We start from the raw sequence: 15,401 nt of genomic DNA, 5'->3' as shown, positions 1-15,401 counted from the left end.
TAGGTGGCGTAGTGCCAGTCATTTGTTTGTGTCCACTAGAGTGCCAACGTGTGAGGCACTCTTAAGACAATTTATGTTTAGTTTTATGTGTCGCATGGACAAGTCTGAGAACCACATAATTGAAGCTCTAGTCAGCCCTCTGAAAAGCTGTTATAGATACACTTCTAGGTTAAGACGACATTGGTGCAATAGCCTATATATCCTATAGGCTCATATGCAATTTGTATGTATTATTGTGTATCCTATAGGTTAATATGCAATTTTTTATGTATTTTTGTATCTCCTTTTTATACTATGTATACTGTATTATGTGTTATATGGACCTGTGTCTGCAATAAAGCTTTATATATTAATTCGTACATGTGTCAAATTAGGCTAAATTAGGTACATTTGCGTAAAAACAGGAAATCATAGTAACAGAAATTATTGAATGATCTTCAATATACGCTGATTATTCAAGTAAACCATTTTACATTTTTGATAGGCTACCTGCCGGGTCTCGTAAATTGCTATACAAAGAAATACACAGTATAATACAATATACATTTCTAAACAGAGAAATGTACAGATATTTATTTCCTCCGTGGTCTGCCACGTACCTGAAGAAGGGAGGGGCAGGTAGAGAGTCACGTGGTCACACAGGTACATGCACTACAAAAACGGGGAATGTGCAGCCATTATTACTCCGCGATGGTGACTGCGGGAGGTTTCACGTAAACTTTAACACGCGACGAAACTTGGATTTACGGACCTCACCTTTACGCCCAGGTGTCAAAGTACAGGTGTTTATTTCTCGGCTCCTGCGTGTAATCTCCTCTCCGGCGTATCTTCAATTGCTGTCCTTTACTTTTGTGCAGTATTAGATTAGTTTTTTTTGTTTTTTTAGCTGTGTTTGTGTTCAGATGACGGCGCAGGTCGACTACCTGGTGGTGATTTTCACCGCCACATCTGGCGCGAGCGGAGAGTTACTGGGATCTGACGAGAAGGAGCTAGTGCAGTTGGTTTGGCAGCTGGTGGATGTAAAGAACAAAAAGGTAAAAACGAATAACTAGACTAGGTACTTATTACAGATGGCTATTGTTATTCTAAAGCAGGAAATGTAGTGGTAACTAAAGGAGTGGGCAGCTAAACAACTCTAACGGAAATAGCCTAAAATACAAACGACACCTATGTATAATGTGGCGACTCAGGTGAGTAAACATCTGACATGAGCTGAATATAGGCTCTGAAGTTATTCAGTACAATGGGAGGACACATATCTTCTACTAATGATGTCTACATAGTAGGATATTTAAACATACTCCTGCTTTTGTTCTTCAATGTGATAGGCTAATATACATGTAATAAAGGTATATGTTACAGCCATTTAATGCTATTATATCAGCCTACAGCTTGTGAGTTTCTATGTAGACTTCTGTTTCAAGACTGACATGTTTTTTCTTCTTCTCTGAACCAGTTGGGCAAGGTGAATGAGCTTCTCATTAAGCCGGACCTCTCAGACTTGACAGAGGAAAAAGAGGAGGAGGATGTGGTGGAGGAGAGCGTGGAAGAGGACAATAGATCCGGAGCAGATAATGTCTTTACAGCCACAAGTCTAGAGACAGCATTAAACCTGGTAATAACCTCACTGAGGTCACTAGAAATAGGCATTTTTTAATAAATAGTAATTATTACTGTTGCCTGAAGATAGATTATGAACTTTTAAATTTATTTTCTAAATGTTTGACGCCTGTTTTTGCAGTTTCATCTACAACTGACAAACGAGGTGAACAGCACGGGCGCAGGCACGTCTATGTGTTTGTGTACAGACGGGCAGCTCCACATCCGTCAAGTGATTCACCCTGAGGCTGCGAGCAAGGTGAGCAAGCTTGGTGGGTGAACGCCTTCCAGCCAGGGCGGATGTTCACTCTGTGCTGTAGGTAACCTTCAGCGCTTACACAGTCGCAAAGGGATTTGTTGTGTCAGCACTGTGCTGAAGTTGAGCTTCATCAAAGAGACAGTCATGCAAATCTGTCTAAAGACACATGAAACACCACCAACACAATGAGGCTGACAAAATTCTCCCACATGTCTTAAACCTGCGTGAAGTGTTACACAGAGATCATTCTACTGGCATGAGCAAACAGTAATATGATGGTAATAAAATGTCAGCTGTTGATGGGCTACATGTTCACATCCGTTCATTTAATCTCTTTCCTCTTCAGAACATCCTGGTCCCAGACTGTTTCTACTCATTCTTTGACCTTCGGAAAGAGTTCAAGAAGCACTTCCCCACATCTGACCTCAAGGCTTTGAATGTACACATCATGGCAGAGTGTATCCTTTAATGTGTCCCCTGTTTACATTTGGTGTGCAAGTGAATGACTGTGAACTACACTGTTATATGTAATGCATTTAATGTTTAACTGTATTTTGGACAGTTTTTTATTGTTTTATTATTTATCCACATGTTCAGCTTGATCTCTTGAGCAGTTATATCGCTCAGAAACACACAAATTAGAAGTTTATTAGCCACGGGTGTTGGCTACAAGACTAGAGGTTTTGAAATGCAAATAAGGAAACAATGGCAGCGCTCTGTGAGTGAGTGAGTGTGTGTGTTTAGCCAACAGGGCAAACCCCACACACCCACTGGAACAGGATAACTAACATCTCTTTGTGTGTGTCTCTTGCCTCGCTTGCTGCCCCCCTCCCCCCACCCCAGTTTTCATTTTTCATTTACACCTGTCACACATACATACCTACAAACACCTTTTGCTCTCTCCGAACTGTTAGACTGTGTTCATTTTTTTGGCTGTTCCTTGTTTGCTTTCCTTGACCGCCTCCTCCTCAGCTCTTAGTATACCTGTTGATGTGCCCGCCATGTGGGACCCCTCAGTCACCCTGGATCCATCAGCCATATTGCCTGCAGAAATAGCAGTACAGCAGACCCAGATTATGGGCAGTATTGTCCTTGCCCTGCTTTCTGAGCCATTTTGTGAGTACCATATATTATTGTACACAAAAGTGAAACATTAGGGATATGTTAGTTAGTTTGACATAAAGGCCTACTGTGTGTTTACAGGTAGGATCAGAAAAGTATCCAACTTCAAAAGCACTGCTGAGATAAGATGATATTTAAGGAGATAAGGGCTGAGACAGAAAATGAATCAGGAACTATTTTGACAATTGATTAATTGTTTTAGTAATTTCTCAATCAAAAAGGCCTATTATTTAATGGTCTCAGCTTTTCCAATGTGAGGACTTCTGGACTATTGGTTGCACAAAACGACATTTAAATATATGGCTTTCATTTCTGGCATTGTTCACTATGTTCTATGCCAAACAATCAATCAATAAATAGAGATAACAATTGGCAGATTGATCTGCAATGAAAATAATTGTGAGTTGCAGCCCTTAAGTAAATTGCTCTTTATGTTAATTTCTGTAAAATTTTCAGTTCATGAATGCAAAATATAGTCAGCATTTTACTCCAAGTCTTTTAGACCATTGCCGTGTTGATTACAAAGTACTATAATTAGTTTCAGTTAGGTGATCTAATTTTCAGATCTAATTTTGGAAACCAAACTCTATTGCTTTCCCATTGCAGGCCACACATTTTCTACACAGGAGAGAGTTAGTGAGAAGTTCGAGTCTGGCACTTGGTAAGTAAAGTTTTCTCAGGTTAAAAAAACATTTTGTTCTCTGCCTCTGAAAATTAACTACAAATCTACTCCTGCTGTGCTAATGTATGTGTGTGTGTGTGTGTGTGTGTGTGTGTGTGTGTGTGTGTGTGTGTGTGTGTGTGTGTGTGTGTGTGTGTGTGTGTGTGTGTGTGTGTGTGTGTGTGTGTGTGTGTGTAGCAGTAAGATGGAGAAAGTGTGTGACAACACAGTGATCAGAGCCAGAGGGTTGCCATGGCAGTCTTCTGACCAGGACATTGCTCGATTCTTCAGAGGACTCAACATTGCTAAGTATGTTGTAGCTATAGTAACAGTCCTTTCATTTATGGAGGATTTGTATCGATCAGTCAACATGATGTATACTGAAACCTGCTGTTGACATCAGGTTTAACATCCTCTATAACACTCTGCACGTTGTGTTGTATAGAGGAGGAGCTGCATTGTGTCTTAATGCTCAGGGGAGGAGGAACGGAGAAGCTCTTGTTCGTTTTGTCAGTGAAGATCACAGAGACCTGGCGCTGCAGAGACACAAACACCACATGGGCAACAGATACATAGAGGTAACCAGTCTGAACCCTTCCAGTCTGTATTAATTAAGTGAATCAGCCACACTACATTGACCTAAATTAATCACTTATGTTGCTATACCTGTAGTGACCATAATTCTTCATTTCGGTCTTGTTCATTTCTAATGGCAGGTTTACAAAGCAACAGGAGAGGACTTCCTGAAGATAGCAGGAGGTGAGAAGATTTCACCAAGTTTACTATAACGTATTTTACCTTACCAGCACTAACCGAGGCATTTCATAAAATTAGGTTTGGGGTTTTGTACAATATAGTTTGACCAAATTGAGTCCTGAAGCTCTTCAGTGGTGCTGCTGTAGTTTGAGCGTGAATTTCCTGTTACGAGAATCAACTCACAATTCATTATTTAAAAACCAAATGCCTTGCTGTTTGGTTTTGTGTTTGTATTCAATGATTTTCTAATATTGATTTTTGGGATCTGAACATATCCTAAATAATTGCTTTGGAGTTGACTTTTCCAGCCCACTCGTCATCTCTAAGGGAAAATTATAACTTGCTGACAAAGTTAGCAGTTATGACCAAACCTCAGTGATACCATTACCATTTGTTTATTAATAGTGAAAGGGCCTTTTAGGATGACAACAAGTTTGTCAAAAAGGCATAGTTCAAGATAGCTACTCATATGTTGAAGCCCTCTTAGATAACAGAGATTACCATTTAAGTACAGAATGCTGATGTTTATCATCATAAAAATGACAGCCGGACCATCACTCAAAATCATGAATGGATAAGAGTCAAGTTTATTCTTATTAATTATGGAATAAGAGGGGGGGAAAAACGCCCTCCAATCACTCCATACCATCACAGAGTGCTGCTCAAGGAAGAAAAACTTGCTGTCGAAATCTGGTTAAATAGATGTGTCTGTGTCCCTGTGTGTGTGCCAGGTACCTCCAATGAGGTAGCAATGTTCCTGTCCCGAGAGGACCAGATCATAGTGAGGATGCGAGGTCTTCCTTTCATAGCCACACATGAGCAGGTGCTCAACTTCTTTTCCCCGGAGGATGGTCTTAAAGACATGTGTCCGGTCAGCGGAGGGAAGGATGGCATCCTATTTGTTCGCTATCCAGACGGACGTCCCACTGGCGATGCCTTTGTTTTATTTGCCTGTGAGGAACACGCCCAGTGTGCTCTGAGGAAACACAAGGAAATCCTGGGGAGAAGATATATTGAGTTGTTCAAAAGTACAGCAGCAGAGGTCCAACAGGTAAGTCAGGGAGTCCGCCAGGATGTGGGTGTGCTTCTTTGTGCAGTGTGTAATTGTGCAAAGTGCACAATTGTGTGTGTGTGTGTGTGTGTGTGTGTGTGTGTGTTTTCATTTTTAGCTTGTACAAAGTCTTCTTCATGTGTCCTTAATTTTAAATTAAGGTTTGTCTGTTCTATCTTGTTATCCTCTTAGATTTTTGAGAGCAAAAGAGGGTTTTTAGAAACAAAGTGTGTGAGTGAATGTGTGGGTGTGTTTCTTGTCTCCTCATTTGATTGTAGGAATTATTGGAGTAGAGCTTATGGGTGTGGACCTGCATAGCAAGGTGGACTGTGTGTTTGTGTTTCCCTTAAGCATGTAGGTACACACAAATACTAAAGATTACTAGTCTCTCTTTCTCCCTCTCTTGTGAGATGAACACACGTGGACTAATTTTCTTATCTTCGCGGACTGATAAGCACACAGCCCACAGCGATATATATGCAGAGGCTTCTCCTCATGCTTTTAATGTATGACAGACTAAGGAGTTTTATTGCTCCTTTTCAGAAATGCAAACAAGCCAGCTTTTGTCTGACATTGTAACACACATTTAAACACAACGTGGACTTGTCTTTGTCTGCTAGAAGTTGGCCTATACTGCGTGGGTTTCAGTGTGTATACACTTTCTTTTTTTATTTTTTTATTTTTTAATTTTAACTGTTGTATTATGGTGTTTGAGTGTATCCTTTTTTTCCTGTTCTGTTTTTAAAAATGATGTGGTAAAGGGGAGAAAGACTCAGTTTAAATCAGTTCTTCCTCCCTGACTGTCTTTGCTGCAGGTAGAGGATGTCATTCTTAACTGTGTGTGTGTGTGTGTGTGTGTGTGTGTGTGTGTGTGTGTGTGTGTGTGTGTGTGTGTGTGTTTAAGGTGTTAAACCGGTACTCATCAGCCCCTCTGATCCCCGTGGCCCCTGCCCCCTTGGTGTCAATGCTGCCCACAGTGTCACTCCTGCCCTCTCCTGGTGGTGTGAGGGACTGCCTGAGGCTGAGGGGGCTGCCGTACACAGCGAGCATAGAGGACATCCTCACCTTCCTGGGCGAGTTTACACACGATATCAGACCACATGGCGTGCACATGGTCCTCAACCAGCAGGTACATGCAATAACCGCACTGACACACCCATAGACTCACATGCTCTCTGACACAAGGCTGCAGAGTAATGTCTGACTGTCTCTGTTTCCAGGGTCGTCCATCAGGTGACTGCTTCATCCAGATGACCTCAGCAGAACGAGCTATCCAGGCCTCACAGCGGCTCCACAAGCATGTCATGTCCAGCCAGCGTGGGGCCAACAGCCGCTACGTGGAGGTGTTCTCCTGCAGCGCAGAGGAGATGGGCCTGGTGCTGATGGGAGGCTCGCTCTCACACACACATACACACACACACACCCGGAACAGGAGTGGGACAGGGCTCAGCCCGCCGCCATGTAAGTCAAGACGTAAGTGCTGCTGGGAGCTGGGGGTGCTTCGGGACTGCAGGGTAGGTGGTCTCCTGCCGTGGGGGGGCAGAGTTTCTGGGTTTTCTCCAATCTAGTACTGTGGGAGGTAGAGGACATCTGGTCTGACCAGGAGGATTTAATTATATATATATGTATGTGTGTGTGTGTGTGTGTGTGTGTGTGTGTGTGTGTGTGTGTGTGTGTGTGTGTGTGTGTGTGTGTGTGACCTCTTGTAATTTAGTGTGATTAAATTACCCATCTGCATGCACTGAGAAATCTCACGTGTTAACTGTTAATTCTACCTTTTCACGTGTGTTCACACATTCTGATTGTAGTTCATCTTCTTCAACGGCATGTTTGTTACTCATTCTTAATTTTAACACTTTACCACCATGATCATAAAGGTCTGACAGGGTTGGAAAAGTGTAAGCAAGACAGCTAGTCTATTAGATGTCAAAATGGCTTACAACTCTCCAGCCTTCTCAGATTGGTCTTGGCGGTTGTGGGATTTAGCCTCAGTAGACCGGCGCACCTCAGGTGTGTGTGTCTCCTGTGCTTGTCCAATCAGGGGAGCTGTGGGAAAGGTGGGCAGAGCTGAACGCTGGTGCTATGTTCTCCGTGTCTGTAGTCCTTCACCAAAAATGTGCACTCCTAGTTTTCAAACGGAGGTGCAATTCAAAAGAGGTCTAATGTTTGTGAATTGTTTGTATGAAGTGCAGATGTTCACATGAGTGAAAAGTACACAGCACAGGGATTCAAGGCTAGACATGTGTGGGTGGTAGTGAGTTCATGATGAGACAAGATTACATTTTTTATTATTCTTGAGCAAAACACGTTTGACAGAAAGTCCCTGTTCCATGTAAAAACATAACGTAGCCACAAACATAATTTGGGGAGGGGGCAAGTGTTCATGCAGCACTGATTCTGTAGGCCTAAAATGGTATGGACCATATGTATAAATTGGGTCTTACTTCATATAACTTGTTTTCTGCAGAATATAGTCACAACCACTTCTGGGATTATGACAATGTATCTGTGCTCTGAGGGCAATGTTGCTCTCATTTTGCAAATATGAGCTATATCGAGGGCTCCGTGCATTTATCAATTAGACATGTGACAGGTGCTGAGTTATAGTGGTCATTGTTTGCACGTTTGCATGAGCGCCTCTCTCAGAAACAAACAATGACCAGACTTCACCGTCATCATTCCCTATTTCTGTTACTGTTTGTCTGTTTAAAATATCTTGTCTCTCCCTATGTTTTCTCTTCTCCAGGTTTATCTCCATCAGCCTACTCCTTCGCCCCCGCTCCACCTGTCATGTCTACAGAGGCTGCTGCCCTCTACCCTCCCATGGGTCAGATGTTGCTGGCCCCACGCCACCTGCCACCAGGACATGCCTACTACCCCGCCTCAGCTCAGCTATACATGAACTACGCTGCTTACTACCCTAGGTAAAAAGTGATGGTTACAGACCGACACAGGCTGGCATTCAAATACAGCCCTTCATGTTAGTTATCTGATTCCTCTGTCTAGAACAAACTTTTCATTTTATTTTTACGTATAATTCCAGTTCTCTCAGTAATCTCCAAATCTTTAACCAGTCCTCCTGGTTATCCTCATCAATTATTATCCTCATGATAATTATTTGAATCGCTTTGTGAGAGCTTGCTTTTGTCCAGCCCCCACAAAAATGTCACATGAAATTTTCAAATCAGACGTGCTTGGTTGCAGATTTACTTTACATGGTAATCGCACATAAAATCAACCACTTCCGGACTATTATGAAAAGATTTGAGAGCTGACGGACTTCTTGTCAGACCGTGTTTACTTGCGGGATGTGTGCTGCTGAGCATGCGAATAAAAAAATAAACCGTTATTGTTTACATGTTTGATTTTCTGCGCCTTCTGTTTCCATAGGCATTATTATGGTACCTTGAAGAACATGTGTGAACTAAAACATTTCAAGATACTGTATCTAATAATATTTTTGTATATTGGAGAGCCCTTTAAAAACTAATTTTTCTGTCGCTGACTTGCAATTTTGTGAAACATTCCCAAATCTTTACTGTGAAATAACACAAAGAACTGCGCAGCAATTTATTTGGACTGCAATAATTACAAAAATACAATGGTGTAGTATTATATTTTATCTGGTATTTTATTGTGTGCAAATTCACAAAAAATAGACTCTTCCTCAAAGTGGAAAAAGAAGAGCAGTTTTTGTTAAAATGCATCTTGGCAAGGAGAACGGCTGGGACAAGGGTAGTTAATAACTGAACACTGTGGTATCAGAGAACTTGGTAAACTTCTGTGACCTCTGTTTCTCCCTGGTCAGCCCTCTGTCGTTGAGAAAACATTTATAGACAACGCCCAAAGTTACTCCCAGTCTTGTGATATGTATGTGCTTTGTTTGCTGAGGAACATGCCTGTTCAAAGCATTTAGTTTGTTTCGTTTTTAAAGATATTTTCATGGTAACAGTCTGTCTGTGCCTTCTTTCTTGTCTTTTTCCAGTCCACCTGGCTCACCTACCACCGTAGGTTTCTTCCCCTCCCCTTCTTCTCTCTCCTCGCTCGCCTCCCCAGGGGGGTTGATTCGCATGCCAGGTCTGACCTACAGCAGCAATGGAGTCAAAGACCTCATTAATGCAGTGCAGGCATACCAGGTAAGAGACAGGTCTCTACAAATTAACCATATATGTGTAATAAGTGGTTATTAATACAGTTCATATACATGTAAATACTCTCTCTGTAGGATCCAAGTGTTGTATTCAAATCTCCTTCTGTTGTGGGTGTGTATTGTCAGGCATCCACTGTGTTTGCCCCGAAGCTATCAAACTAGTTTATCCTGTCTACTCGCCCTTTTCTGTCACACATGCATTGCTGCTTGCTTAGACTTGAATTATGAGGAACTCAAGTCTTATTTAAACTTGAAAGAGTGAAGAATCTAAGGGATATGATCAATAAGAGTTTATACTAAATGAAGAGACAAACTTGGAGTGAAAAAATATGCAGCTTTTTTGTCCCATGAATAAACAACTCTTTCACCCCCATGCTGGAGTTCACATGTCTATGTGGCCTTTAGGTTAGTGTCTTTGGTTGCTTGTCTCTCAGCCCCCTGTTTCTGTCATTCCTCCCCCTTCATCACAACACAGTATGCCCCCGAGGATGCTCTCATGCACACCCATGGGCCTGTGCACGCTCACGACCCGACCGGGACATTGCTTACGCAGCCCAAAGAATGGGTGTGTATTTAAGGTGTCTGAGGCAGGTAAGGATTGACTGAGGACTCAGTGAGGGGCTTTAGGTTAGATGGTGGGTGTAGCTGTGGTTTGGGTATTCACCAGGGGTTACAGGGCTCAACAAGACACCGACATTCCTTTGTAGACAGGGGATTTTGGACACATTTTTGATTGGGTTGAGTGGTTAGAGGAAATTTCTTGGATTTTAATCAATCATTGGATTTTGTCTTCAATAGTTTTGCCTTTTACAGCATTGTGCTTCATCTAATACTAGCTACATTTCTGTCCTCTCAAGAAGTTATTTATGACCTACAACAATAGCCAAGAGGGCTAATTGACCATTCGCTAAACCCCACCTCTGATCAGTGATTGTCCAATCATAGCTTAGTAACCATAACTAGGCACAGCAGACCTGTCAAGCTTTGGATTTCTCCATTATCTCATGAGTTTGGACGGTGGTATCTTTATTTTTATTTTTGAATCCTTTCTGAGTTAAAGTTTAAGGGATGGTTTAATCACACACTGTGTTTATCTGCTCTAATGTGAGCTGGAATCGTTGGCATGTCCGGCTAACTAGATAAAAGTAGAAGATACAAGATTGTGTGTTTTAGGGGAGAAGTTAACTACAACTCCCAAGGTGTATTTCAGCGAGAAGCTTCGGCTGGCACAACATACAAAAGTCTCACCATGCTTGGCTCTTAATCTTATTACCAAAGTGAGACGTTTCTGAATAATATTGAACAAATACGTTATAGGATCATCCTATTATTCTGCCTTTATTATTTTAGCAAAAAAAAGAACTCTGCTGTCAGACGGGAGCCAGCTCCCATCATTCACTTAAAGGAGCTGGCTCACTATTCACAACTTTATTGTTTAAAAAAAATTGCTATGATCTTTAAGTGGTGAATCGTCCAGTTATTATTGTAAACTACATTATGTGCTGTGCAAGAATGGAAAGCTTAACAGGCATAGCAACAGTAACTAAGGTGGGCAGGGTTTAGTGAACAGTCACTTGGTAGTGTTGTAGTGAAATATTAGGGAATCACAGGTGTAGCCTTCAGGTGTTTGAGGAGGTGATGGGTAACATCTGGTGCTGGTGTAAGGGCTCTGTGTTTGATGCTGTTCCACTGTGATAATACTCTTCTCTCTCTCTCACCCCAAACTCTCCTTCCTCCCCCCCTCCAGAGTCCCGCGGAGTCCGTGTCTCTCCTGAGCAGCAGTCTGATTGGTCAGTCAAGCAGCGGTGATGCTCCTCTCATGTCCCTCCCCGCTCTCATGACAAAGCCGGCGGGGCAGTACCTGGACCTGACCCTGCTGTAGGGTCACAGATATACAAAGGCCATGTATATGTCATGTAATGTATTGTTAGGTTTTTAAAAATAGTCTTTTAGATTTGTTATTTATATCTTTAAGAACAGAAATTTATGTATTTTATACCAAAATCATTGTGGCCTTAGCCAGAAATAGCAGTTTTTGTCTTATATTGCACAGTGTGTATTTCAAAAGCTTTATAGAGATTTTTTTAACATGTTATGATATTATAATCACGATGATATATTTGCTAGCCAAACTAGAGAAGAATGACCAAGTAGCAACCAAGCTAAATTTTTTCGTAAGCTTTTCTGTGAAGAGTGAAAGTGTGTGAGTGTGTTTTAGTGTGAAAGAGATGAAAAATGAGTAGTTTGCATGGCTGTGTTGATATGTCTCAATACTCAATCTGTTTATGCAATGCATTTGTAAGTTTGTTATGTTTATATACATTTGATACAGTACACAGTGATTGTATTGGAAGCTTTAGTGCATGAAGAAGTTAGTAGTACAACTTTAAGATGTTTACATAATGCCAAATATCAATGCACTGCTAATCAATATGACTACAAATGAATAATAATAGCAGTATCTTGAATAATAACATGTTACACTGTGAGTTTGTCAAATAGTCTGATTCTTGCATCAGGCTTCACTTACAAAAGTATCTCACACAAATCTCACACTCATTAGCCCCATTAGCCTTACCTTCATATGTACCCTATATGGATCTGTTTCCATGTTGTGTAATGTCAATGTTGTCTTGCCCTTTGTTTTGGACTCAAATTTGAACAGGACAGTCCCAATTCTCTGTAACCTAACCACAGAGTTGCATTCTTCAAGAGGACCTACAGTATGTGACAAGCTCTTTTACTGAGTGAATCTCAGGAGCCAGAGGTGGTTTCTGACAAAATTTTATTACGTATTTTACTCAGATACAACCACAGAGATTATCAGTCCATCACACTTTCCTTGTCTTCTTTCCACCATCCACGCTGATGTCAGGGGAAGCAATGCAGAAAATGTGTTTTACCTTTCGTAATTTCTCTTTTTAACTAAATCATTTGGAGAGTGGATGGAAAGTTGAGAAGGAAAGGAAATGAATCTTGTGAATTTAATTGTGCCCTGCAAAGTTGCTGTTTGAGCTTTATGTTGCTGCACACACTTCCTACAGTGGGACTCTAAACTCCTGCTCAGGACGTCCTGCTGTGGCAATGCTGAAACAACAATAAACATAACGTGAAGTCTGTCGGCTTTCAGGTGTTTAATTTCGCTATTTGCCTTCACTCCACTTTGCTCTGAGCACAAACACACAGGAGGAGTTGTCTGATGACAGAATATGGCTGGAGGCATAACTGTGGGAACTCCCTCACTGTCCTTAGTTATACCTCTGTTTCCCACAAACACATGCTATAGCAAGGGAACTATTGTCACTCAGACACACTAAACACATTATCCCAGAGGATGGTCTTTTTTTTTACAGGGTGGAAAAGTGAAGAATGGAGAGTGCAGGAAGGGGGAAGAGAGAAGGAAGGCACACAAAGCCATGTCAGACCCCCTCAGGGCAGATTTGTCATTGTGTAATACAAGCTTGTGCACCCCACCCAACTTGATCCCTTTTAAACACTCACTCATTCTCACACTCACAAAAACACTGCCAAAAACACAGCATAGCAACACCATTAGTATCTATGCAACAAAGCCCAAAATACTTTTTGTTCTCTTAAACTTGTATCACCTCATTGGCAGCTTAGTGGGACATATGTCCACTGTAGGATACATGCAGTGTGATTATACTTACATTACATTATTATTTCATAATTTGTCTGTTTGTTTCTTTGCATGTCAGGTGCAAATCCTGACTGAGTTTAAAATGTTTGTTTAGTTTAAAATTACATTAAAAGTAAATGAAAGTAATCATATCTAAGATTTTTTTTGGGAGAGCAGTAGAGGGTCTTTTTTTCCCCAGATTTTAAAGTAATTTCATCATTTTCTTGCATAATTTACTGGAGAAAAAAAAATACGAGACAGTTACATCAAAATACTTAGGCCAAAAACATGCCTTTTTAGGGTGCTATGGATTATGAAGGTGCATTTTGCCATATTCAGAGGACAACAGGGCTTTATTGTCTAGTTGTTAATAGGACCAGTATGTCATGTTTTAACAAGATACTTAATGTGGTCTTTATACAGTAGTTAGTAGGGAGGATTGAACATTATCTCTCTGAAGAGTGCGCCATTGTTTTCCACTAGCCAATAGTCACCTTCACTTTATTCAATTCCCACTGTGATACATCAACCAATGTGTCCCTGAGCAAGACACTTAACCCATAGTTGCTTTGGATAAAAAGCGACAGCTAAATTATATGTAATGTAATGTAATGTGTGGTGTTAAACACAACCTAATCTGTAATGTGATGATGTGAAAATATTAGTTCTGAAGCCCCTCAGCAGCCCCATAGCTGCCATCTGAGTTCCGCTCAATTATTCAGTGCCAGTGTTAATAAATGTTAATTTACTGGCTCTTGGTTTAAGAGGCAGCTTGTATGCTCTATAAACAGGATGCACCATATGTTATGTTTACCATAATTCTGCCAATTGCTTATTTCACTCCTAATTGGCAATTAGGGCTATGTAAAACATGTTGTTCCATTAACATTTTGAAATTAGAGTTGAGTGGAAAAATTAGAGAGGAGGATGTTTCAGGTCCAAAGTAAATACAGAAGTAATATCCCGGGGGATGGTCAAACATTACATAAAGCAGGATATGATTTGCTACTCTTTGAAAGTCTTGTTTGTTGGCTCACCCACATAATAGTGTCCAGGTCCACAATAACTCCGGCAGATACATTTGCGGCACGTTCCTCAATTCATACCAGAGTTTCTGCGCTGCACCTTGCCTTGAAGATTATCTAACTGAGGTTCTCTGAGGGACAGAACAGAGGTAAAAATGCAGGCTGACTCACTGTATTGTACTTGATAGGTGTGTAGAGGCAGATAAAGAAGTAATATCTTTTATAACAACATTCCGTCACAGGGTGGGTGAGGCCTGCATACACTCTTACCGCACAGGCACGCAGGGTGAGGCTGATCCACATTCCCATGTCAGTGCAGAGACCAAAGATGCTGCTACAGAGTTGTCAAACTGATGATGTGGCCTTTATTAAGATCCAACCATGTGCAGGAATAACACAATCACATATAATACAGCAGCAGATCATCAGTTGCCTCAGATGTGGTTGTGACAAAACAAGGGCTGAAATAAAGTTATAAGCAGGGTTATGCTACAATAGATCATGACTTCTGAGATCTGTTTTGCATTTTGACCTGTGAGGAAAACTGCAATGTAAAAAAATAGCAAAGTGATCCACGATCTGTTCCTCATGACAACCTGTAACAAAGGATCAATTTGTCTCCTTCTAGTGGGTAGACTAAGACTGCAGCTACACAGTCCAGAACAGTACAATCCAGACTCAACATCTTCTCTGTGCAGAGTTTCTTAAAACTCAAACGCAGCAAATGTTTTGGCATCTTAAAAATGGATGTATATATATATATATATATATATATATATATTTACAATTGCTTGCTCTGTTACCAGCATATTAATTACAATGTATGTTCACATTTTGAAAAAACTGACTTGAAACTGAATTGACATGTAGATATCAACGCTTCAACAGTCGCTGTCTGAAATGCAGTTTAGGCATCAACATGGAGGGACACAGTGTTTATGTGTTGATGACATGACAAGTAAACATAACCCCAAAGCAAATCAGATAAATATTTCATCATGTAACATTTATCATGCAGGCAGCACCAGTCACATCTGTAGCTGCTCTGTAATGTGTGTGTGTGTGTGTGTGTGTGTGTGTGTGTGTGTGTGTGTGTGTGTGTGTGTGTGTGTGTGTGTGTGTGTGTGTGTGTGTGTGT

The 15,401-nt window shown here is 41.0% G+C and overlaps 1 protein-coding gene across 6 annotated transcripts; it reads left to right on the top strand.

Moving 5' to 3' along the window:
- The first annotated feature begins 666 nt into the window (after positions 1 to 666).
- esrp1 (epithelial splicing regulatory protein 1) lies at positions 667 to 12,716 on the top strand. Of its 6 annotated transcripts, none has more exons than XM_031299187.2 (16): positions 668 to 1,034; positions 1,457 to 1,615; positions 1,742 to 1,858; positions 2,205 to 2,316; positions 2,831 to 2,974; positions 3,587 to 3,641; positions 3,843 to 3,950; positions 4,087 to 4,219; positions 4,358 to 4,400; positions 5,129 to 5,448; positions 6,353 to 6,577; positions 6,669 to 6,921; positions 8,195 to 8,372; positions 9,434 to 9,584; positions 10,074 to 10,189; positions 11,346 to 12,716. In XM_031299187.2, exons 1-15 carry the CDS (start codon positions 903 to 905, stop codon positions 10,173 to 10,175), a joined length of 2,232 nt encoding a protein of 743 aa, XP_031155047.1. In that variant the 5' UTR covers positions 668 to 902; the 3' UTR covers positions 10,176 to 10,189; positions 11,346 to 12,716. The 6 variants fall into 6 exon arrangements, with proteins under 6 accessions (XP_031155042.1, XP_031155047.1, XP_031155046.1 ...); XM_031299186.2 differs by having other exon boundaries at positions 3,840 to 3,950; positions 6,669 to 6,909; XM_031299185.2 differs by having other exon boundaries at positions 3,840 to 3,950.
- The last annotated feature ends 2,685 nt before the right edge of the window (positions 12,717 to 15,401 follow it).

Source organism: Sander lucioperca, chromosome 10, assembly GCF_008315115.2.
Source record: "Sander lucioperca isolate FBNREF2018 chromosome 10, SLUC_FBN_1.2, whole genome shotgun sequence".
Classification (NCBI taxonomy): Eukaryota; Metazoa; Chordata; class Actinopteri; order Perciformes; family Percidae; genus Sander; species Sander lucioperca.
The sequence above is the reverse complement of the archived record's forward strand: the minus strand, read 5'-3'. Positions and strand labels throughout refer to the sequence as shown.

What these genes read in the sequence shown, in the direction of transcription:
- esrp1 (XM_031299181.2), top strand. Translation starts at nt 903, where the DNA reads ATGACGGCGCAGGTCGACTACCTGGTGGTGATTTTCACCGCCACATCT. An exon ending in AGAGGACTCAACATTGCTAA is followed by an intron (nt 3,951 to 4,086) that starts GTATGTTGTAGC and finishes TGTGTTGTATAG; the next exon opens with AGGAGGAGCTGCATTGTGTC. An exon ending in ACATGGTCCTCAACCAGCAG is followed by an intron (nt 6,578 to 6,668) that starts GTACATGCAATA and finishes CTCTGTTTCCAG; the next exon opens with GGTCGTCCATCAGGTGACTG.